Consider the following 15,997-nt stretch of genomic DNA (forward strand, 5'->3'; position numbering starts at 1 on the left):
TCAGTCATGTATCTTGACACCCACCGGTTCTGTGCCTCTCCCTCCCCCACCTCGGGTTATTGCAAGGCATTTGCTGTCCAAGTTAGGGCGGCCAAATCCCAGCGTGTGCAGCTGGAGACCCAGGCCAGCCGACGGTCCGTGTCTGCCCCCGGGCAGGAGAGCACCAGGCTCCCGGCGGCTTCTCCCTCAGCCTTTCTGTCTGTCCGGACCCCCGAGGGATCGGACGAGGCCGCCCAGGCCAGGGAGGGTTAATTTCCCCTAGAAACATCCTCGCAGACACACCCAGAAAAATGTTTCACCAAACGAGGCTGGGGTAGGGGTGGCATAGGGCCGCCCTCCCTCGCAGGGTCACACACCTGCCCGCCCTGCACTCCGTGGGCTGCCCTGGCCTTGACCGGGGCCACGCTGTGTTTTCCCGTGAAAACATTGTGACATTGATGTGACTTTCTTATCCACAGCCCTGCGGTGCAGGCTGAGCCGGGATGGCCTGTGGGCACCGCCTGCCCGCTGGCTGTCCTCGGTCAAGGCCGTGGCTCTCTGTGCCCCCATGTCCCTGGCCAGGTCCCGGGGTCGGCTGCCCGTGGGGAGCGTGATTGCTCCCCTCACTTTTCTCCTGCTTGTCCCAGCTTGGCGAAAGCGCCTGGCTCAGAAACGGCTAGTTGCCTCTCTGGGAAAGTTAAACACATTTAGGGGTAAATTAAATTAGCAGATCTGTGATCATTAGAGCTTCCCAGGCAGGCGCACTGCGGCGGGTGCCGAGAGGCGCTGTCAGCGGGAGCGGCGATCGCCGGAGCCGATGGAGGCGGCGTAACTTGATTACTTGCTCCTGAAACTAATGAACCGACTCGAGAGCCGTGCCAGCTGCTAGAAATAGCCCTGTGCTTTCAAAATATCCCCCGGCACGGGCCGAGGCTCCTGCGGGGTCAGCCAAGGGTGAGCGCCGAGCGCCGGGCCTGACCTCCACGCTCCCCGGCTGGAGTTTGCCGACCTGAGTGCGCCGGGGTCAGGGCTCGGGGGACTGGGGCTGGGACCGCGTGCCCGCTGTGGTCTGTGGCTTTCGGCGCCCGGTGAGTGCAGCGGGGTCTCGGCCCTCGGTGCGGGGTGGGGGCAGGGCTGGCCCAGCGCCAGACACCTGCCAGGTGCGGTAGGCGGGCTGCCAGGCAGGAGAGGCTCAGGTCAGGGCAGCCGCTAGGGGGCCTGGCTCACGCCCTGGGCAGACTGGACGAGGGCAGGATCGGAGTGGGCACCGGGAGCCTCCAGACCCCACCTCGCTGTCCTGTGAGGTCCCCTGGGCCGGGGCCACGAGCTGCCTGAGCCGTGGCTCCGTCTCCACGCTCTCGGAGGTGGTAAACGAGAGATCGCAGATCCGGCAGCCGGGCCCCGGGGCTGCGTTGACCGAGCCCGCCCGGCTTCCAGGGCGGAACTCCGTTCCTTCACGGCTCTGCAGCCAGGGGTCAAGACCAAGTGTGGGACGGACCCTGCCCCCCCCCACTCCAGTCCTTCCTGCCTCTCCCACAGCCGTGGTCCTCGGCTCTCTGGGCTCACGGCCACGTCCCCTGTCTCTGTCTCTGCCGTCACCTGACCTCTGTCTCCTTGTCCACTGCGTGTGAGCCTGTGTCCGCGTGTCCTTCTAATGACAGTGGCTGGGCCCCACCTGCGCCGGTGTGGTCTCGTGTGAGCTTGGGTGCGGCTGCAGAGCCCCTGATGATCCGTTGAGGCGCTCGGATTCCAGGTGGACCCGAGGGGATGCCACGGAACCTGCACTTGGCTGCTGTCTGAAAGCCACCGGTTCCCATCGTCCCGGTATCTGCTGGGCTGGGGAAGCTGCGGGGCTCACCAGTCTCCCTTCTCTCCCCGAAGCCACGGAGGCCCCGCCCTGGTTTGGTGAGAGAAAGAGCCAGGTCGAGGACCCTCGGGGTCACCTCTGCCGCTTTGGGCAGCTGTGGGATACGGCAGCTTTTCCGACCTGTCCCCCTTTGAGTTAAATGCCACGCACGGTCAGCCCTGGGAAATCCGGGAGCTGGCGCCGCAGCCCAGCCCCGTGCTCAGGGCAGACGAGGGGCCCGCCCCGGCGCTCCCTGCCACCGTCTGGGCTGAGAGAAGCGACGTCGCTCATTTTGCCTTGGGAAAGCGGCGCGTCGCTTGACAGGCACAGAAGCCGTGTTGTTAAACAGATGCGAAGTCTGCCGTGGCGAGGTTTTAAATAGCGCTCGTCACTCTCTGTGCGGGGCGTGGGGGCGGCTGTGACACGAGGAACTACCTTGCTGTGATCCAGGAAGGGGGAGGGCTGCAGAGGCGGGGCTTTGTGGCACACGCCGGGCAGCCGTGCCGTGCACCTGGCCAGCAGCCCCGTGAGAGGCCGGCCACAGCACCCATTGCGACCCAGGCTTCTCCGACCGGCCAGGAGCCAGGGCTGCCGGCATTCCCGGGGCTTAGCAGTTTGCTAGGACTGCTCAGAGGACTCGGGACAACCCCTGCCTTGCTCTTGGGGGCTGGGCCAGGCTGCATGCAAGAGCAGGAGCTTCCTCTGGGTCTCCCACGTGGGTGCAGGGGCCCAGGCACTTGGGCTGTCTCCCGCTGCTTTCCCAAGTGCGTTAGCTGGGAGCTGGGGCAGAAGTGGCGCGGCTGGGATGGGAACCCGCGCCATAGGGGATGCCGGCGCTGCACGTGGCTGCTGTGCCACAGCGCGGCCCCTTTTCTTACTTTTCTCAGCTCATAAAGGGAACGGTGAGATGCAGTTGGTGGCGTTGTGGTGCCGCGGGCTGGGCCGCTGCCTGGGACCCCACATCCCGTATCGCGGCTCTGCCACTTCCAGTCCAGCTTCCTGCTGAGGCACCTGGGGGGCAGCAGGTGTCAGCTCCAGGACCTGCCACTCGTGGGCGACCCGGATGGAGTTCCTGGCTCCTGGCTGCAGCCTGGCCCAGCCACGGCTGGTGCAGGCAACTGAGGGGTGGACCAGCGGGTGGAAGAGCCCTCTCTGTCACTCTTTCAAATACATAACCGCATCTTACCAAAAAGAAGATCCAGATGAACAGGCAGGTGCAGAAAAGCGAAGGGGGAGGTGTGGCAGGGTCCCGGGTGTGGGAGCTTCTGTCCCGGGTGTGGGAGCTTCTGTCCGGTGGAGCTGGGGACAGCTGTCCTGGCCCGCGGCTGTGTTTGCCAGCCTGGAATGCCTGGGACCCCACGGTTCAGGGGTTTGACGGAGGTGGCCCTACATGGGTGGGATCCGGGGTTGGCGCCCCTCTCTAGATGGTAGGGTATGGGCCGAGAGGGCCAAGCTTCCTGGCCTGGCTTGGTCTTCCTGGCCACCGGCCACAGCCAGGAGCCCACCCAGAGTGGCCTCACAAAGGGGACAGACAGCGCTGCTGTGGCCCAGGAGATCCCCAGGCATCTGGGAGCCGCTCCCAGCAGCACCTGCTGCTCAGGGAGCCACAGGGCCAGAGGCCCGTGTGCGGAGTCCTTGCTGTGTGGCCAGGCCCAGGGGTGGTGGCCGGGGCTTGCTGTGTGGCCAGGCCCAGGGGTGGTGGCCGGGGCTGGGGCGGGCCTGTGGGGAGCAAGGCTCCCGGGGCCGGGGGCCTTGGCCGCTGCCCTGGTGGAGAGGAGTCGGGAGGCCACTGGCTCAGCCTCGCTGGAGGAGCCGCGCCCCCCCCCGCCCCCCCCCCCCCCAGTCCCAGGGTCTCCAGTGCTCCTGGTTACCACTTCCTTATCAGCCCCCAGACCTCTTCCTGCTTCCTGGCCAGGGGCTGCCCTTGCTGGGGAGGGGACGGCCTGCGGTCTCCTAGGGGAGTGGCCTGGGCTTGAGCAGGGTCCCCCCTCCTGCCCTGCTGGGGAGGGGCTGGGGCTGGCTCCGGGAAGGGCTGGAGTCGGGCAGTGGGTGGGGGTGGAGTGGGTGACACAGGTGGGTGTTGGTGGGGTGGGGGTGGAGTGGGTGACACGGGTGGGTGTTGGTGGGGTGGGGTGGAGTGGGTGACACGGGTGGGTGTTGGTGGGGTGGGGTGGAGTGGGTGACACGGGTGGGTGTCAGTGGGGTGGGGTGGAGTGGGTGACACGGGTGGGTGTTGGTGGGGTGGGGTGGAGTGGGTGACACGGTGGGTGTCGGCACAGCCCTTCTCTTCCCCGTGGCGTGCCCGGCTGTGTGTCTGGGACGTGGCGCCCACGTGGCCACGTCTTCCCTTCCGCTTGCTGTGGGGAGGGGAAGAGTGAGCACAGGACAGGGACAGGAGGGGCTGGGCGGGGCAGAGTTGGTGACCAGAAGCTGCCCAGTTGCAGACGGCGGGAGGGGTCGATATTTCTGCCTGCTTGCTTTTCTTTCTCTCTCTCTCTTTTTTTTTTAAGACTTATTTATTTGAAAGATTTACAGAGAAGGAGAGATGGGGGGGTCTTCCATCCACTGGTTCACTACCCAAGTGGCCACAACGGCCAGAGCTGTGCCGATCCGAAGCCAGGAGCCAGGAGCTTCTTCCAGGTCTCCCACATGGGTGCAGGGGCCCACGGGCTTGGGCCATCTTCCACTGCTTTCCCAGGCCACAGCAGAGAGCTGGATTGGAAGTGGAGCAATCAGGACTCGAACCGGTGCTTATATGGGATGCCAGCACTGCAGGTGGCAGTTTTACCTGCTATGCCACAGCGCCGGCCCCTGTTTTTATTTATTTAAAAATTCTTATTTATTGTGTTCATCTACTTGAAAGGCAGGGCTATGGGGAAGGGAGGCGGGGGTGGGGAGGGGAGGGAGAGGGAGGGAGAGTCCAGCCCAGGGTATGGCCCGGGCTCCTTTCCTGCCGTTTTTTTTCTTCCTGCGGTTTTTGGCGTGCCTGGGGAGTGGCTCCCAGGCCCGTGCGGCCCCAGAGGAGCAGGGTGGGTGGCTGCTATCAGCGAGCACCAGCCCCATCCTCCCTTCCTCTCTCTCCCTCACGGGGCCGCACCCCTGCCGGTGCATATAGGAGCCCGCCGCGTGCCTGCGTGCCCACCGCCCTGCCCGCGCCCGCGCCGCCTGCAGCCGCACCTGCGCACGAGTGAGTTGCTTGGTTTCCCTCCCTGTCCAGCCAGCTCTGCTCTATGCTGGAGGTGTTTGTTTTGTTTCTTTTCTTCTTTCTTTCTTTCTTTTTTCTTTTTTTTTAAGATTTAGTTAGTTGAAAGGCAGAGTTACAGGGAGTAGGGGATAGGGATCTTCCAACTGTTGGCTCCCTCCCCGGATGGCCACAACAGCTGGGGCTGGACCAGGCTGATGCCGGGAGCCAAGAGCTCCATCCGGGTCTCCCACGCGGGTGCAGGGGCCCAAGCACTCGGGCCATCTTCTGCTGCTTTCCCAGGTACACTAGCAGGGAGCTGGATGGGAAGTGGAGCAGCTGGGACTTGAACCCGTGTCCTTATGGGATGCCGGCACTGCAGGAGGTGGCTTTGCCCGCTTCGCCACAGCACTAGCCCCGAGATCTTTTTGTTTTTTGTCCAGGACAGACCCTGAGCGACTGCCTGGGTTTTGTTAGGGAGGCTGCTAGACGCTGGGCGGAGTGGGGGAGGGGTCTGGGTGTGGCTGCAGGAGTTTCGGTGGCAGCGTGGTGGTGTGTGACGCATGGACCTCGGTCCTGTCTTGTCCTGTTGCTGGCTGTGCTCCACATCGGGAGGCCACAGCGAGGGACAGTGCTTGGCGCCGGGTGGGCCTGGGCGGGGCTCGGTGCTGAGTGACAGGTGCCAATCGCGACTGCTGGCCCTGCCCTTCTGTTTTCCCCCAGGAGATGGGGGCGGCGGTGCGGCCACTGGGCACGGCTGAGGAGCCCGAGGCCCAGAGAGGTTAAGCAGAGCGAGGGTCAGGAGTCAGGGGTGTCCCCAGCGGCCTGGCTGTCCGCTCAGACGGCCTCCGGGCAGGTGGTGGCTGTTTAAGCTCCAGGCAGGAAGAGGAACAAGAGCCGGCCCTCGTGGACGCCGGCTGCTTTGTGCCTTGGATCTTCTGGGCCGACTTTGGGAGTGGAAGGAGGGCTCAGACACACAGACCTTGCGACAATTGGCGGGAGAGTGCAGGTGCCGGACAGGACGGTGCCGGTGTGGGACAGGGACGGCAGTCACCGGGCTCCGCTGAATTCCCGACTCAGCCTGGGGGGGGGGGCGGTCAGGAGTCAGCAGGGGTCCCGGAGCCTCGCTCCCCTCGGCATCCTGGGATCAGCGCCGGTGGCAGGGGCGGAGACGCTGAGCAGCCGCCCAGTCCCTCGAAGGCCGCCCGGAAGCCCTGCCCGGCTTTGGCTTTGCGTGGTGAGCCTGCGCGTGCGCGCCCGTCCTCGGAGGCCTGCTGGCAGCCCCTGTGGGCCGTGGCCCCGCCCCCTGCGCCCAGGGAGGGAGCGTGGAGGCCGTGGCCCAGGGCTCACTCTGTTATTTATTTACTTGTTCACTTACTTGCACTTCGGAGCGAGTGCTGGTCAGTTTGCTGTTGGAGAAGGACCCGGGTTTCCCGACGCCGCCCCCGGATGGTTCCAGGCGAGGCGGCGGCCGCCTGTCCTGCGTTTACCGTCATCCTGGACCACACCAGGCAGGACACACGTGGTCTCTGTGGACGGGTCCCCTATCTGCTGGGGCCGTGAGGCAAGGAGGCCTGGCGCCCCCCCTTGCAGGAAAACGCCTTTAAGACTCGCCTGCAAGTGTGTCACCTCCAGGGAGCCCCCCAGGACTGCCACTCGAGCCCTTGCGGCCCTGTCTCCTGGACGTGTGCGGGGACGCATTTTGCGTTCAGAGTGCATGAGCACCTGCTTGCCTGCTCGTCCCAGCTCCTGACCCGTGAGGCTCTCACCGTCAGCTACAGACGGAGGCAGACGGGCTGGAGTCGCAGCTGCTGTCCCCGCGGGCAGCTGGCGTGGACCAGCCCCAGGGACGGAGCAGGGTCCCCGGGCATCCCCCTGTGGGGGGTGTGGCAGCGGACCAGGGCCTGCTCCCAGGTGCTCCTGCCAAGCTGCAGGTGGCATAGAGAATAAGAGGGGGACAGGCTTGGGTCAGGGACGCACAGGTGCTGGCAGGGCCACCAGGGGACACCTGGCAGGGAGGCCCAAGAGGGAACTGGCCACCGGAAGCAGGTGGGCTCCAGCAGAGGGTGGGGGGATATCCTGAGCCCACGGTCCACGTCGCCTGCACGGCCCACCCCACGCGTGTGGCCTCTGTGTCCCCTGGCTCCAGGCAGTGGCCGTCCGGGCTGCACACTTGGCTGGTCTGGCCGTCCCTGCCCGGCCCCAGCTGTCACCCGTGTCCCGAGCGAGCACCTTGCTAGATTTCTGCGGGGGAGGGGGCCCTTCCCGGTTGCCCTGGCAACCAGAGGTGGGCGGCCAAGGCCTTGGGCAACCAGCCAAGCTTCTCCCAGCCCTGGAAGGGAGCCCGGGGCCGGCTGACTCTGGGCTGCTGGGCGGAAGCGTGCAGGCCCCCTCCCCACCCCCAGGGTGGGGGAGCACTAGGCATCATGGTCCTTGCCCCTCCCCCACCTGCCGTGGCTGCAGGGTGTGTGTGTGGCCAGTGAGTGTGGCCGTGCAGACGGCTGAGAGTCCAGGATGTGTCTGCACCAAGGAGCCCCACCTGGGGGTCCCGCCCCTGACCCCGGCTGTCCTTGGGGCTGGGCTTGAACCTGGCGGGCCGGGACCTGTGCCAGGTGCTCCCGGGGTGAAGAAGGGCACAGCTGTGGCCAGAAAGGTCCGACCATTCGGAGGCTCCCGGCTGCTCCCGGCTGCTGCAGCCGTGTCCCTGCCCTGCGCCGGGCCGGGCTGCTGTGCGCAGGCGTCCCGGAGGCCACCCTGGGGAGGTGGTCTCGGGTCTGGCTCACCGAGCCTGCTCTGCTGTTTCCACGTGAACGCTTCACATTCGTGCGAGTTTGCTGCCGGGACCCGAAACTCCCGGGGCCTCGGTGTGGCGGGGGTGGGGTGGGGTGGGCACCTGGGCAGCCTAGGGGACGGTGTGGTTTCATCCACAGCGTTTGCCGCCCACCCTTCAGTGTTTGTTCTGCTGTGTGGCGCAGGCTGCCTGTTTCGGTAACGGGAGCTGTCACCCGGCACGGCGTCTGGCAGAGAGCAGGGGCCGCCGAAGAATGTGCCCGGGGGAGCCTGGGGTTCAGACAACCCCGTCTCACACCCAACAGCTCCCGACTCCAGCTGCCTGTGAACACAGGCAGCCAGGAGCCAGGAGCTGCTTCCGGGTCTCCCATGTGGGTGCAGGGGCCCAAGCACTTGGGCCATCCTCCACTGCTTTCCCAGGCCACAGCAGAGAGCTGGATCAGGAAAGGAGCAGCCGGGACTTGAACTGGTGCCCATAAGGGAGACCTGCGTTGCAGGTGGCGACTTAGCCTTCCGCGCCACAGTGCCGGCCCCCAGGGTCTCCTTTGCCTTTCCCTGTTGCAGAGCGCGGCTGTCCCGGGCGAGCAGCCCCTTCGTGCACCTGGGCAACCCCGAGGGTGGCGTCAGCCGCTCTCCCCTGCTTCCCTCGTCACCTGTCCTCTCTGGGCTGCAGGGGCCACACTGCAGAACCCCGGCGGCTCTCCTGTCTCGAGACACTGACCCACGTCGGCACAGCCCCCTTGGCCGTGTCTTCTGTGGCCGTGGGCGTGCCTGGCCACCCTGGCAGAGACGGGAGCTGTAGAGGATGGAGCAGAGGGTCGGTCCTGTGGCTCCCAAGAGACACCGAGGGGGACTCTGCCATGGGGGCCGCCAGGCTGTTCCGAGCACCCGCCGCCCAGAGCCGGGGGGACAGAGCGGGTGTGGGATCTGGTAACGTGCTCTGTTCCCAGCTGGATGGGGCCTTGAGAGGAACGGGTGCCGTGGACAAGTGGGGGTGGGGAGGGACTCCCACCAGGCCTTCAGCCCCTGGTCCCTCACAGCCTGGTCTCGGGGTTGGCAGTGGGGGCACCTGTGGGGTGCGTATTCAGCTACATGGAGCCTGTGCCTGGGAAGAGCCAGGTCTTTGAGTATCCCAGGTGTGGACCGAGATGTGAGGACCAGGGGCCAGTGGCTTCCGGAACCCCCAACCACCCACAGCTGGAAGGGGCCTGGGTCTCTTAGTGGACGCCGCCTTGGAAGCCAGCGCCTCCTTTCACTGCTGCAGGCGAAGACCGGCCACTAGAGGGCGCCGTCCTCCCGACTCTCCTGCGCCCTCCCCGGTGGCGCATCTCTGGCAGGTGCACAGTGGAGTCCATTTTTTTTAATGACTTAATAATTTAATCTTCTTATTTTCTCAGCAGAGCGTGCTTTGGACTTCCCTAGATACGTTGGGACATTACTGATCAGATTAATTAATACGAGTTTCCCAGCTCCGAGAACCAGCTGCGTGCGCTTCTGCCGGCTGATTTTTTCCGCGGCTGTTTCTGTGTTCTTTATTAAGCGCATCTCTCTAACAACGTGAGAGCCTCGCGGGCTCTTCCCGCTGCCGGAAGCCGCCGTGGGTTCCCTCACCTCCCCGCCTCTGTGGCACACGTGCAGCTTGTCGGCAAGTGGCTTGGTGTTGGAGGGGCTGTGGCTGTCCCAGGGGAGATGGAGCCGTCGCTATTTTGCTGATTCGGGGTCCGTGCCAACCCCCCCCCACCTTCTGCTGCTTCTAGATTCTTTTTGTCCCTTGTCATTAATGAGTGACGCGTCTCGTGACTGGTGTCACCCAGTGTGGTTGATTGATGGACAGGTGACAGGTGCACCCTCCGGAAACCCAGCAAGCGCTGGCTGTGGGTCGGGATGGAGGTGGCGGGGGGTCGGTGGGCTTGCACTGAGGGGGTGCTGGGAAAGTGGGAGGGGAGTGGGAGCCTTTGGGGCCTCGGGAAGCTGGCGCCCGGGATGTGTGTCCAGCTGCCCACCTGAGGGGTGGGGGTTGGGCAAGTGCGGAAGTGCTGGCGCTTTCCCGTCCCCAGGCCAGCCCCGCGGTCTGCACCGGGCCCCTGCCACCCTCCTTCCCCGGCCCGAGGGACTCGCTTCCTGCAGCCTTGGGCGTCCCCGTGGACCTTCAGACCTCAGCTCGCCGTGGGGACTCTGGGTGGCCTTGGCCCTTCCCAGGGCGGGCAGTGTCCTGCTGTCTCCCCTGAGAGCTGGAGTTAGGTTCCCATGTGGGCTGATCCATGCCAGTGAGCACCGCTCAGGACACACGTGGGTGACCGTGGGAGATGCCGGGGCGCGGGCGCGGGTCTCACGGACGAGCAGAGTCCCCGGGAGGTCTGGACAGTTCCCTGACGAGCCCCCTCCTCGTCCGGCACCTGCAGGTGGCTGAGGCCGTTGGTGCACGCCGCCCTGGCCGACGGATCCCCGGGCGTACACTGTGCTGCGCCCTGGTCCCCGTGCGGGTGCCGACGACGGGAGGGGAGCGGGGCTCGCTGCTGGCGCGGTGTGCACTGCCGTGCTCCGGCAGCTGGCGCCACAGCCCTGTGATCGGGGCAGCGGGACACGGGCTGCAGCGTGGGCCGTGGCCACATGGCCATTCTCGGAGGCACTTCAGGAACTGCCGCTCTCTGCCACCTTCTCCCTGGCTGGTCGTGGCCCGGGCTGTGGGGGCTGGGAGGAGAGGAGGGTGGCTCCTGAACAGGGACAGGACCTGGCACTCTGTGGCCCCGAGCGGGGGCCTGGCCAGGAGGGGTGGAGGCGGGACTCCAGGCCTAAGCGGAGAGCGAGGCTCTGCTGCCCCGGCCTTGCGCTGAGGATGGCCCCCGGGCCCCTGCAGGCGTCGGGTGGAGCGGTTGCTCTGCGTGGCTTTGTCTGCAAGGCCGAGCCGCTGCCCGTCCTCCCCACCGGCTCGGCGGCCTTTGTGTGAGCAGCGGCGGCCCCGCGGTGCCAGCTCCCGCCTGCCCACGGCGGCTTTGTGCGGCGAGCGCGGCCCTGACCCTGCAGGTGCTGCTGGGAGCCTCCTGTTCCGATCACCTGGGGACAGAGGGGAGGGAGAGGCTGGCTGTGGGCGGAGGGAGTGAGCCGCGTCTCGCTGGCTGCTAGCATCAGGCACACACACACATGTGCTGTATGTGTGTACACACACATGCACACACACACACACACACACGTCTGCTGATGGGACTTTGGTGCCGGCCGGGCGTGCGGCTGGTCCCCAGCGGGAAGCGCCGGGCTGGCCCAGTGGCCCGGGCACCGTGAGCCCCTCACTGCGGAGCGCGGCCCTCCTGCCGCGGTCTCGGGGTGCCTCGTCGTGACTGGGGTCTCGGTGGCCTGTGCCAGGCAGGCTCGTGTCCGCCGTGATGGGAGCCCCCCTTTTCCTCTGTCGGTGGGAGGTCCCCCCCTCGATTCTGTGCCGAGCTCCGTTTGGCTTCTGTATGTGCGGCTGTGTTCGCTCGCTCATTCGTGGCACAGGTGTTCGCTGAGTGCTGGTCCCGGGCCGGGTCCATGTGGGCTGCCAGGCTGTGGTCAGGAGCGGGTCCCAGCCACGCCTCCGGCCTCGGGGCTGGGGTGGGGTGGGGTCTGCAGCTGCCTGGGATGGGTGGGTGTGCAGAGGACGGGTTTCTGGCAGGTCTGGGGAAGGGGGCAGCTGTCTAGACTGGCCTCCTCGGGAGTTGTGTGTGGCCGTGGGGCAGCTGCAGCCGGTGCGTGAGCGGAGGGGCCGCCCCTGGGGTCTCTGGGTGCCACCTGGAGCTGGCAGAGCCCCCGGGACCCCCCACCGGGGACTGGCGTGGCTCACCCTGTGTGTCGCCAGCATTGCTCCGCCCTCCTCGGTTTCAGTGACAGAAAACCCAACTCAGGGGCTTGGGGGCGAAGCAGAGGTCACTGGTGCATTTGCCAAGCGGTCTGGGGGCGGCGGGTGGTGGGGAAGGCCGGATCCGGCACGGAGGCGGCCACTCGCTCTGTGCTCTGCTCTCTGCTCTCCCGACCCGGTGCTGTCATAACCAGGTGTGGGGGGCGCTGACGGGCAGCTCCAGGGTCAAGGCCAGAGGGGACAAGCATGGCCTTGGTGCTGTCCACTGCCTCTTAACTGCCCGGCTTTGGCCTGCGGAGCCTGCTCCACTTGGACTGGGATCTGTGGCTGGGAGTGGTAGTGGGCGGGGCTGGTTCTCCCCAGGGAGGGCTGAGGGGGTGCTGCAGGGGACAGCATAGCGGCCAGGGCGGGGCGCTCGGTGCAGCCGGGAGAGGCCGGGCCAGTGGGAAGGGGCCCTGGTGGCCGTCCCGGGGCCAGCGTCTTGGACCCCTGCCCTGCGTGCCTGGCATTGGGCTGGCCGGGGGCTCCAACACAGGGTCCCAAGCGGCACCGTAGTGGCTGTCCGCCCGCCTGCCCCGGGGGCCCCCTCTCCGTCCTCGGGGGGCGGGGGGACCGCTGCCCTCATGCTGGAAGCCTGCCCTTGCGTGTCTTTTTCTGTGGCTCCACGTGGTGCAGAGGTCCCTGCCTCTGCTGCCGGCCCGCGCCCTGCGGTCGGCCACCGGCAGGTGACAAGAAGCACACGGGGCGGGTGTGAGTCTCATGCAAGCACCGCAACATCTTTTTTTAAAAAAGATTTACTTATTTTTATTTGAAGTCAGAACACAGAGAGAGAAGGAAAGGCAGAGAGAGAGAGAGAGAGAGAGAGAGAGAGAGAGGTCTTCCATCCGCTGGTTCACTGCCCCGTTGGCCGCAATGGCCAGAGCTGTGCTGATCTGAAGCCAGGAGCCAGGAGCTTCTTCCTGGTCTCCCATGTGGGTGCAGGGGCCCAAGCACCTGGGCCATCCTCCACTGCTCTCCCAGGCCACAGCAGAGAGCTGGATTGGAAGCGGAGCTGTCGGGACTCGAACCTGCACCCATATGGGATGCTGGCGCCGCAGGTGGCGGCTTTACCCACTATGCCACAGCACCGCCCCCTTTTTTGTTTTTTAAAAACTTTATTTATGTGGGGCAGGCGCTGTGGCGTAGCCAGTTGAGCTCCTGCCTGCAGAGCCGGCATCCCATATGGGTGCAGGTTCAAGTCCCAACAGCTCCGCCTCCAATCCAGCTCCCTGCTGTGGCCTGGGAGAGCAGCAGAGGACAGGCCAAGTCCTTGGGCCCCTGTATCTGTGTGGGAGACCCGGAAGAAGCTCCTGGCTCCTGGCTTCGGATCAGCTCAGCTCCGGCCGTTGCAGCCATCTGGGGAGTGAACCAGTGGCTGGAAGTCCTCTCTCTCTGTCTCTCCCTCTCTCTCTCTCTCTGTAACTCTGCCTCTCAAATAAATAAATAAAATCTTACAAAGTAAAAACCAAGACTTTATTTATTTGCTTGAAGGGGTGGAGTTACGGGGCGGGGTGCGGATGGCGTCTCACAGACGGGGACTTGAGCACCTGTGGAATCCGGGGTCCGTGGGGAGCCCGTCCCCCACGTTACTGGGAGCTGCCCGTCGCCGGCTGCACTGCTCCGAAACCTGCTAAGAGCTCCGCCCCACGGCACGCGGTGTCCGAGCCTGGGTTTTGTGAGCGCCTTCTCTGTGCCCGGTGCTCGGAGGAGTGGGGCGAGGCGGCCCGGTGCCTCCTGCCCTCGCCGGCTGCCCGTGGGCCTGGCTATGCCAGGCTCTTCCACGGGGCTGTGTCACACGGGCAGCTCCCGCGGCGGAGCTCACGGCCCTGAACCAGACGCCGGGGGTCAGGGTGCTGTTGCCTTCCCTCCGGGTCTCCCGCGTGCGTCTGAGTGGTGGGGCGGGACCTCGTGCCCAGCAGAACGTGGGCGTGACCGGGGCACCAGGAGCGGTGCCTTCTGGCTCCAGTGGTCTCTCCAGCATGGCACAGCCCCTCCGCCCCCTGATTCCCACGGCTGGGGCCCCACGTCCAGGTCGGGAGGGTCACTGCCGTCTCCAGGGTGCGTCTCGCCGGGGGCAGGACGCGCGCCTCCGTCCGGCTGGCGGCCGAGTGAGTGACAGGTGCCTCCCGCCTCCGCCGTCGGATCTGACAGCCACTCCAGTCTGACGAGGACTTCGTCTGGGCCTCACTCGAACCCCGCGGCCGGGCTGCCGCTCTTCCTTGAAGTACACTCGGGTTTATTTTTAGCGCCGCGCTGTTAAGACCTTCGTGGCGGGGAATTTAATTATCCTGATAAATGGCAGCTTCCGCGCTCAGCTGGCCTCCGGGTGCGGGGAAACCGGGAAATTCATGGAGAGTTCTCTCCAGGGCGGGGACGCCGAGGGCCTGGGGTCTTAATGGGGGCGTCTGGGGGCTCCCCCCTCCCACGCTGGCCCAGGCACTGGTCCTCTTCCTTATCCCTTCCCTGGCCGCCCCGAGGACCCCAGGGCTTGTCTGGGTGGGCTCGGTGGGAACTGCACGTGGCCGGGGAATGTGTGTGGTGTGGGCTGGGTGGGCGCCACCCTGGGAACTGAGCCCCCACCCCACCCCATGCCCCGAACTGCCAGTGCCCGTCTGCCAGGGTCCACCCTGGTCCCCGGCCTGGCCCCCGCCTGCCCTGTGCTCCCTGCGCCTTTCCGGGCTGCGGTGTCCGGATGGCGGCTGAAGGAGGAGAAGAGCCGCCCGCAGCCCCTTTCAGTGGCGCCCAGACACAGAGAACCAGGCGAGGCCCCACGGAGAGGACGCCGTCGGGGACGCCAGGGCCCCACATCCACTGCGATTCCGGGCGGGAGCGGGCACTTTTGTCTCTGTTTTGAGACTCCGCTCCGTCTGTGGGTGGCGTGACAGCGAGGCCGAGCCCTGGCAACCCGTGCGGAACCGGCTGTCCCCCCGACCCCAACTCCAACACCTGCCAGTCACCCAGGGCTTCCTGCTTGCTGCAGGTTTGAGTCCTGCTCTGTCTTCGTCATCTCTCCCGTGTGCACGCCCATTTCATAGATGAAAACCGAGGCACAGAGAGATGATGGAGCTTGGCCAAGATCACGCCCCCTGTCCATAGACGAACTGGGGTCTGACACTTGGCTCTGGGGCCTCCAGTATATTCACAGACCTACTGTGTGCGGGGGTGGAGTTAGCACTGGTGGAGAGGTAGCTACAAGGCTGTGTGACATGATGCAGGCAGACTGAGCTGGCGGTGAGAGGGATGTACCTGGGAGGGCTTCCTGGAGGAGGTGTGGGCGCCGGGAAGCGCAGGCCCCTGGGAGGGTGGAGTTCTGTCCTGGGGCAACAGCTCCACGGGCTTCACGTCCCACCAGCCCTGCCACTCCTGATAGCCCGACTCAGAGACGGAGAGGATGACAGCAAGGAAGGTGCCCTTCCCGTGGCAGGTGCCCAGGTCGGGGTCAGCAGGGGGCTGGGCGCAGCCTGGTGACCCTGTCTGCGCCCAGCATTGCGATCATGGCCTCACAAAGCCGCCTTTCCAGCTTCTCTGGCCGTGGCCGTGGTCGCCTGTAGCAGTGAGGAGTGGCCGTGCGCAGGGACCCCGCCGTGGTCGCCTGTAGCAGTGAGGAGTGGCCGTGCGCAGGGACGCCGCCGTGGTCGCCTGTAGCAGTGAGGAGTGGCCGTGCGCAGGGACGCCGCCGTGGTCGCCTGTAGCAGTGAGGAGTGGCCGTGCGCAGGGACGCCGCCGTGCTCGCCTATAGCAGTGAGGAGTGGCTGTGTGCAGGGACGCTGCCGTGGTCGCCTTTAACAGTGAGGAGTGGCCGTGCGCAGGGACCCCGCCGTGGTCGCCTGTAGCAGTGAGGAGTGGCTGTGTGCAGGGACCCCGCCGTGGTCGCCTGTAGCAGTGAGGAGTGGCCGTGCGCAGGGACCCCGCCGTGCTCGCCTATAGCAGTGAGGAGTGGCTGTGTGCAGGGACCCCGCCGTGGTCGCCTGTAGCAGTGAGGAGTGGCTGTGCGCAGGGACACCGCCGTGGTCGCCTGTAGCAGTGAGGAGTGGCTGTGCGCAGGGACACCGCCGTGGTCGCCTGTAGCAGTGAGGAGTGGCTGTGCGCAGGGACCCCGCCGTGGCACGGGGGCCGTCCCACTGGACACCGCCCTGGCCTCCCTCTCTCCTCTCCCAGCCCCTCCTGCCTCTGCCGCCCCCCACCCGTCTCCAGCCCCGGTGCTGCACGGTGAGCGGTGACACAGCGGGAACGCCGGGCGTCGGTTCCCTTCCCCTCGTGGCTGGTGTGGGCAGAGGTGGACACTTGGGGCGGTGCGAGCTGGCCGCTGTCCTTTGCCCCGCCCCCCTCG

The 15,997-nt window shown here is 66.1% G+C and overlaps 1 protein-coding gene across 4 annotated transcripts in view; it reads left to right on the plus strand.

Annotated features, from left to right (window-relative positions):
• PARVB (parvin beta) overlaps positions 1-15,997 on the plus strand; it is an 85,339-nt gene that overhangs the window by 20,791 nt on the left and 48,551 nt on the right. Inside the window, exon 1 of one of the 4 annotated variants that reach the window (XM_051840927.2) lies at positions 978-1,067. The exons of 2 other annotated variants lie outside the window; for them this stretch is intronic. Coding sequence is in view for 1 of the 2 variants with exons in the window: in XM_051840926.2 (XP_051696886.1) it covers position 5,012 (1 nt within the window). In the remaining variant the exon portion in view is untranslated. Of the gene's footprint in view, positions 1-977; positions 1,068-4,973; positions 5,013-15,997 lie in introns of those variants that run through there. One more of the 4 variants, XM_051840926.2, reaches the window with a different exon arrangement.

This window comes from Oryctolagus cuniculus, chromosome 11 (genome assembly GCF_964237555.1).
Source record: "Oryctolagus cuniculus chromosome 11, mOryCun1.1, whole genome shotgun sequence".
In the NCBI taxonomy this organism is placed as follows: domain Eukaryota; kingdom Metazoa; phylum Chordata; class Mammalia; order Lagomorpha; family Leporidae; genus Oryctolagus; species Oryctolagus cuniculus.